Source organism: Monoraphidium neglectum (assembly GCF_000611645.1).
Source record: "Monoraphidium neglectum strain SAG 48.87 unplaced genomic scaffold scaffold02444, whole genome shotgun sequence".
In the NCBI taxonomy this organism is placed as follows: Eukaryota; Viridiplantae; Chlorophyta; class Chlorophyceae; order Sphaeropleales; family Selenastraceae; genus Monoraphidium; species Monoraphidium neglectum.
In genome coordinates, this window is record NW_014011184.1 from 1 (window position 1) to 6564 (window position 6564).

A 6564-nucleotide genomic window follows, 5' to 3' on the forward strand; every position below is an offset into this window, starting at 1 on the left:
GGCGGAGGGCGCCGGCGCGCCGGAACCCCCTACCGAGGCCGCGGCCGCGGGCGGCGCCGCCTCCGGCCCCGGCTCAGCTGCCAATTCAGACGACGACGAGGCGGACCGCGTGCTGGACGCACTCATAGAGGGCGACGGCGCGCCGCCGCCCGAGACGCGCGCCCTCATCACGCCCGTCGACCCCGAGCGCCTGCTGGCCGACCCCCTGCTCGCGCGCCTCACCGCCGACTTCAACGCCTTCACGTACGACTTCTTCGGCGAGCCCGGCGCCGGCGGCGGCGGCGGCGGCGAGCTGCTGGGCGGCGCGCTGGAGGACGGCGGCGGCGGCGGGCTCGAGGAGGGCGAGGACGGCGGCGGCGCGGGGCCCGCGGCGGGGGCGGTGGCGGACCTGTCGGCGATCGGCGACTTTGAGCCGTTGGACCCTTCGCTGCTGCTGGAGGCGCAGGACGTCGGCGGCGGCGAGGGCGGCGGCGGCGGCGGCGCGGGGCTGTCGACCTGGGGCAGCATGGACCCCGAGGCGGCCGCGGCGGCCGCGCAGGGCGGCGGCGAGGGCGGCGAGGCGCTGGCGGGCAAGCTGCAGGGCCTGGCGCTCGGCTCGCCCTGGGCGTGAAAATGGCGGCGGCGCACCGCGCCCCTGCACCCCTTGGCTGCCGGCCTGCTCGCTCCCCGGCCGCCCCCTTTACCCCACTCCCCTGCAGTCACAGTCTGCTTCATGCTGCAGTCACATAGTTCTTCTTATTTCTTGCATCTCAGGCGCGGGCAAGGCGGGATCCTCTTTCGCCCGCCTCGCCGGCGGCCGCTTCTGTGCTGCGCGGACCTTCTTACCACAACCCAAGCGGCGAGAACGCCCGGGCCCCCAGCCCCCACTGAGCGGTGTGCAGGGGTGCGGGCGCCGCCCCCTTTCAAACCTGGCAGGTGCCCTCTCTCTATCTCGATTGTCTCTCTCTGCACGCGCGCCTCGCGCACACGACCGCTCCCCCTTTGCGTCGCATCCCGTGGCGCCAGTCGCACCCCACATGTGTACGAAAGAAGCCCCGCCCACACGCGGGGCGCCTCTGAGATTAGCTGCTCGACAGTTTGCACCAGCTTTGTGCCCAGCGCGGCGCCCTCCAAGCCCGCGACCCCACCCATGATTTAACACAGCGAGTGGTCTGTCGGCGCCGTCGCTTTGGAATCGAAAGCGCGGCCCGACGCAACCGCGCCGCGCCCCGTTTTGCGAGCCCGCGGGCGGCGGGCGGCGCCCGTGCCCTTAGGAAGCGGGAAGTCGGGATGTGTTCCTTCTCCTTGTTTTGGCTGACTGCACGCAACTTTTCCCGCTCATTATATGGTATCCGTCCCTTCAAATCAACCAGAAGCATGCACTGCCGCGGGGCCCGCCGTTGGGAACCGCCCCGCGTGCATGCCAGTGTGTGTTTGTGCTTGTGCCTACACCCATGCCCACCCAAGTGGCTTGCATCGCCCTCTCGCGTCAACAAACACACGCCGACCGGCGTGCATTCGGCGCCCAAGCAATGTGTATTGTGCGGGAACCCCCGTCCTTGCTTCCAGCGGTCTCCCCCCATTCTTTGTCGTTCTGCCGGCGTCTTGTTGGGAGCACAACCCACGCCACACCTTGCACCCTTGGACCGCCCCGCGCGCCGCGCGTCTGTGCCGCTCGGCCCGCTGGCGCGAGCGGCGCGGACATGTTGGCGTGCAGGGGGCGGCGACCTCGCCCACGCCCACCCATTTGCACACTTTGCGCGCCACCTCGCAGAATGCCTGCCCCATCCGCACGCTCCATCCCCGCGCCATGCGACGCGCGCGCGTGCGCGCGCACGCGCTCTTGCGGCCGCCGGCCGAGCCTCCCACAACGTGTACCGATGCCACCCCTGCCCTTCCGTGCCCCACGCACGTGGTCTCGACAGCGCGCCGAATCGCGGCCGCGTGCTTGGCCCGTCTGGTGGTGTCCACAAGCGTTTTCTGCCGGCCGCGCTCGGCGTGCTGCCGCCCGCGTGCCGCCTCACGGCAACAACCAGGCCCGCTTGCGGCGCACTCTACGGGCTTTCATAAGGCGGCCTTGTGACGGGGCCCAGCGTTTTTGCTCGCGTCTGGGGTGCTGATGCCATGGGTCTGCAGCACCGCACTGCTCTTTCATTCGTTCATAATTGAGCATAATTGTAACTGTCACTGTCGTCTGTCGGGGCCGCCTGCTGCTTCCCCTGTCAGCCCAAGCCTGCGGAGTGCAGGAGCCCTCGTGGTGTGTTGTGCTGCCAGGCGCCCTGTCATTCGACAAAGCCCGCTGTCAGCGGTGGGCACGGCTGACACGTGGTGACGGTCTGGTTTACACACAGCCACAGCAACATGAAACAAAATGAGGGCAGTCAAATCCAGGGCAACGGGTCAAAGTGCCGACAAATAGGGTCTCACAAAACAGCTGCGACCAGCAAGCAGCCACAACCCAGCGCTCTCGCGGCAAACGACGACTGCGCTCGCGGCTGCTGCTTGCCGCACACGCAAGGACGCGGCGCGCGCGCCAGGTGGGAAGCGGGCCCGTGCCGCCGCCGCCGCCGGGCGCCCCGCAGCCGACGGCCCCTCGACGGCGAGGATCCGCCGCCGCCTTGCTCACGCCGGGCCCGTCTTATCGGATCTGCGCCTCGGCCGCGTCTGCAACAAAGGGGATGCGCGCCTCCCTGCCGAGCAGCGCCGAGCCCACGCCAAACACGACACACGCGGCGACGGCGACCCAGATCGTGTTCTGCGCCCCGATGTACGCCTGCAGCGCAAGCCCCGCCGTCGTGGGCGGCGGCACGAGCTGCTCCAGCAGCCGCGGCAGCACCAATAGGATGTCGAGGAGGACGGCCTGCATGGCGCTGAAGCGCACGTAGCGCGAGAGCTGCATGTTGTTGACGACGCCGATGTAGATGCCGAAGAAGCAGATCAGCGCGGCGAATGGCACCGAGTGATAGAGGGACAGCAGCGGCGCGACCGGCGACACGGCGCGCGCGATCGCGGGGAACTGGTAGAAGAGGAAGCGGCCGTAGGAGAAGGCGTCCAGGAAGGGCAGCAGGAAGGGGGCGGCCGCGAGCACGCGGTCGGCCGCGGACGGCGCGCTGCTGCGGTAGTAGCGCGCCGAGACGCGCAGCGGCCGGCGGCCGGCAGGCGTCGCAGCTGCTGCGGCGACGGCCGGGGCGATCGACGCGGCGAGGGCACGCCGCGCTGGCGCGTTTGCGGCCGACGCAAGCATGCGCCGGCTTGCTGCGCTGTGCAGGAGTCGGTTGCCCGCTGTGTGCGACGATGCGAGACACTTCATGGCTACTGTGTTATCCACACGGTGTTGCTGCAGCCAGGTGGCAGGGATATTGGTCGAGACCTTGAGATCTGGTGCCTTTGATGACAGTGACCGTGCTGGGCAATGTACTGTACTATTGATCACAAACCGAACGTGTCTAGGCAGGCCTATTCAGGCCTTGAACTTATTGGACAAGAAGCACATCCAATTCGACACCGTAGCTGAGCAGCTTGTTGCGAGGCATTTGCGTGTGCAAGGCATCTGCTGTAACCTGTGAGACTTCGGTGGTGCATAAAACTCAATTATTGCGCCGACACGCGTCTGACATTGCTTTTGGCTGCTGGGGACACTGACCACCAGCTCCATGCCCTGGCGGCAGCGCATGCAAAATGGTGGACGTGCTCCGCCGGAAGCGCCCCACTGTCCTCAATCGATGTCAAGAGGTTATCACGCTTCTACACTTATTGCACATGGTGCATTGGATTGTAAGTCTTGAGGGGCACTGTGAGGAGCCCAAGGGAGTCGAGGGAGACAAGTCAACTCCCAAATGATTAATTTGACCGTGGTGCAGCAATCTGACCTGCTGTGCATCAACACATCACCCAGCAAGCTGATTCAGAACAAAGCGCATACACCGTGGCTGGGCGTGAGGTGCACCAGAGCTGCTGTGTTGAGAGGCAGCAAGACGCACAAAGCTTGGTTGCAGCCTGAAGGCCGGCACGCAAAGCAAAGCTGAAGAAGGACAGGGGTGACATCAGCAGACGTCATCGATGTGCGTGAAGTCGATGAGATCTTTTCAGGGGCCCCTTGGCCCATCCTGGGGCGGTGGGAATTGCAGGGTAAAACCAGCAATGGACGTAGTCGATGCGTCAGCGGACAAGTAGACATTCTGCAAAATCAACCACGCCAGGGCAAGTTTGTTTGGCCATGCAAGCCCCTGGATCTCTCTGACCTGCCAACACAGCCATGCATGCACAGGGCCATGCCAGTCACAGCCAGCGTTTGGTGTACCAAACATCACCGTACGGCATTCAACCACCTGTACCGGTAAGTTGAGACAAGGGGAGGATGATACTGTGGCACGATTTATCAAATTTGGATGTTTGGTGTTCGCATAGATGCACACTTGTGTTGCATGCATCTATGTTGGCCTTGTGTGCAGCGAAATCTGCTGTCAACACATCCCCGCACCGGCACACTTACAAGCACCTGCGCGAAGTAGACATCGTCGACACCTGGAAACACAACCCGGCCGTGTGTGTTGCGGTCATCGCACATCCGACGCCTAGAAACGTGTCGGGTTTTGCATCATGTCGAATTGGTGGCGGTTGACTCCTTACAAAGGGTGACCCGATCTTAGGACTCTGAAGGTCGTGGCTCTGAACATGGTGATGTCTTCTGGTTGATTACTTCTGTAAAACGGGGTTGCCGTGAAGGCACCAAAGCGATCTGATCCAAGTGCTGGGTTTGGACAATGCAACAGAGCAGCGCTGTACACCTGGAGACTGCTAAGCAGTAGTAACATAAACTCGTGGCGAGCCACCTGAGCAAGGGCTGCAGCACCGGCTCGCACCACAGCGTTGCTGCTTCGCCGCCGGCCCAATCCGCCAGCGACCAGCGCCGCGAAAGATGCCCGGCGTATGCTGCGGCTGCGTCGCCGCGCCGGCATCGGTGCAGCCGCGCAAGACGTACAACACCCTGATGACGCAGCTGTTCGCTGGCGAGGCGATCAAGACGACAGACCCGCTGGACTCGTCGCTGCGGCGCAGGATCCAAAAGGTCCAGGAGTACATCCAAAAAAATCCTGCAAAGATACCAAAGGCGCGTGCGTGCGTCCCCACGCTGCGCATGCGAACCCCGTGCTGCACGCGCCTGCCGCGCACGATTACGCAACCCTTGGGCGCCGAGCACGTCATCGCGGCGGGCTCCGTCGCGAGGGAACCCCCGTCTGCCTGGCGCGCGCGGCGCAGCCAAGGCGGCGTTGCCTGGGGCCGCCCGCCACGCGCCCCGGCCCGCCCCCTCGGCGCCCGCCGCGCGCTTTTCCAGCACACCGCGCCCGCCGCCCCGGCGCCGCGGCCGCGCGCGCAGGTCTCCCGCCGCCTGATGCGCCGCGTGCGGCAGGCGCTGCGCAAGCCGGGCGACAGCCTGGGGCATGTCAAGGTGGCGGTGTACGCGTGGATCTACATGCTGGCGATGTCTGCTGACGAGGAGAGCAGCTACTCCCCCAGCTTCTTCGCGACGGAGCTCGTGTCTGGGCCAGACGCAGTGGTGCGCGAAAGTTGGGGTCTGATGGACGGCGCGGTGGGGACGGGGCGTGCAGAGCTCGTTTCAAGTACATTTGTGTGTGTGTGTGTGTGTGTGTGTGTGAGTGTATGTGTATGTGTGTGTGTAGGTGTAGGTGTAGGTGTGTGCATGTGCGCGCGCGTGTGCATGTGCGCGCGCGCGTGTGTGTGTGTGTGTGTGTGTGTGTGTGTGTGTGTGTGTGTGTGTGTGTGCCTGCGTGATGGTGGGTGTGAATTTCATTGCGGTCTCAGTCCGAGAGTGCGTCACGCGGGGCTGCCCGTGTCCCGCCCTGACGCCGGCGACCCTCCGCGCCGCCGACCCCGCCAGGTGCCGCTGCTGCTGCGGGACCCGCACCTGGAGATGCGCACCCTGGGCGCCGAGCTGCTGCGCGCGTTCACGGCGGTGCAGTCGGAGACGGACACAAAGCTCGACGCAATCCAGGCGCTCACACCCCTGGTGCGTGCGAGGCGTCAGGCGTAGCAGCGGCGCAGCAGCGCGCGCGACCACGGGGCGGTGGCCTTGTACGCCGCGTCGCTGGGGCGGCGTGCGCAAGGCTAGAACGCAGGGAGGGGGAGGGGCTCGCTCGCCCGGCGGTGCGGCAGCATGTGCAGGCGCAGCGGCCAGGCGGCTTGGCACGGTCGCTCCGCGGGGCGCCCTGCACCCTGCGTCCGCTTCTTCCAAACCCCGGCCGTCTTGCACGCCCCCAACCCCTCGCAGACGTGCCGCGCGGCGCGCGCGGCGCTGCATGCTGAGAGCGCGGACCAGAAGGTGTCGGATGCGGCAGAGCGCCGCAGGCAGGGCGATGTGCTGGCGGTGCCCAACCCCCTAGACCTCATCGCCAGGCGCGCTAGGGCGGCGGCAGAGGGGCGGCGACGGGCAGAGGAGCGGCGGGGCGCTCGGCAGGCGCTGCGCGGGGCTCGCGACGCCGAGCGAGGCGGCCTGCCGGCGTGCAAGGCCTGTTGCGCTGCGCTCCCGAGGGACGCGCCCCCGGCCGGCTGCGCGCATGCGCGGCG

At 66.4% G+C, this 6564-nt stretch overlaps 3 protein-coding genes across 3 annotated transcripts in view; 2 read left to right on the top strand and 1 right to left on the bottom strand.

The window, feature by feature from the left end:
* Positions 1-37: 37 nt before the first annotated feature.
* On the top strand, positions 38-610 carry MNEG_10748 (hypothetical protein; the record flags this gene model as incomplete). Its single annotated transcript, XM_014040778.1, has 1 exon — positions 38-610. A coding segment is annotated over one exon (573 nt), but the record flags the coding sequence as incomplete, so codon positions are not given.
* Positions 611-2617: 2007 nt separating this feature from the next.
* MNEG_10749 (hypothetical protein) lies at positions 2618-3289 on the bottom strand (the record flags this gene model as incomplete). The annotated part of the gene is made up of 1 exon (XM_014040779.1): positions 2618-3289. One exon carries the CDS (start codon positions 3287-3289, stop codon positions 2618-2620), a length of 672 nt encoding a protein of 223 aa, XP_013896233.1.
* Positions 3290-4897: 1608 nt separating this feature from the next.
* MNEG_10750 (hypothetical protein) overlaps positions 4898-6564 on the top strand; it is a gene marked incomplete at both ends in the record, with an annotated part of 4434 nt that continues 2767 nt past the window's right edge. Inside the window, 4 exons of the mRNA XM_014040780.1 lie at positions 4898-5047; positions 5357-5569; positions 5879-6007; positions 6269-6498. Of these exons, the coding sequence (XP_013896234.1) occupies positions 4898-5047; positions 5357-5569; positions 5879-6007; positions 6269-6498 (722 nt within the window). The remainder of the gene's footprint in view (positions 5048-5356; positions 5570-5878; positions 6008-6268; positions 6499-6564) is intronic.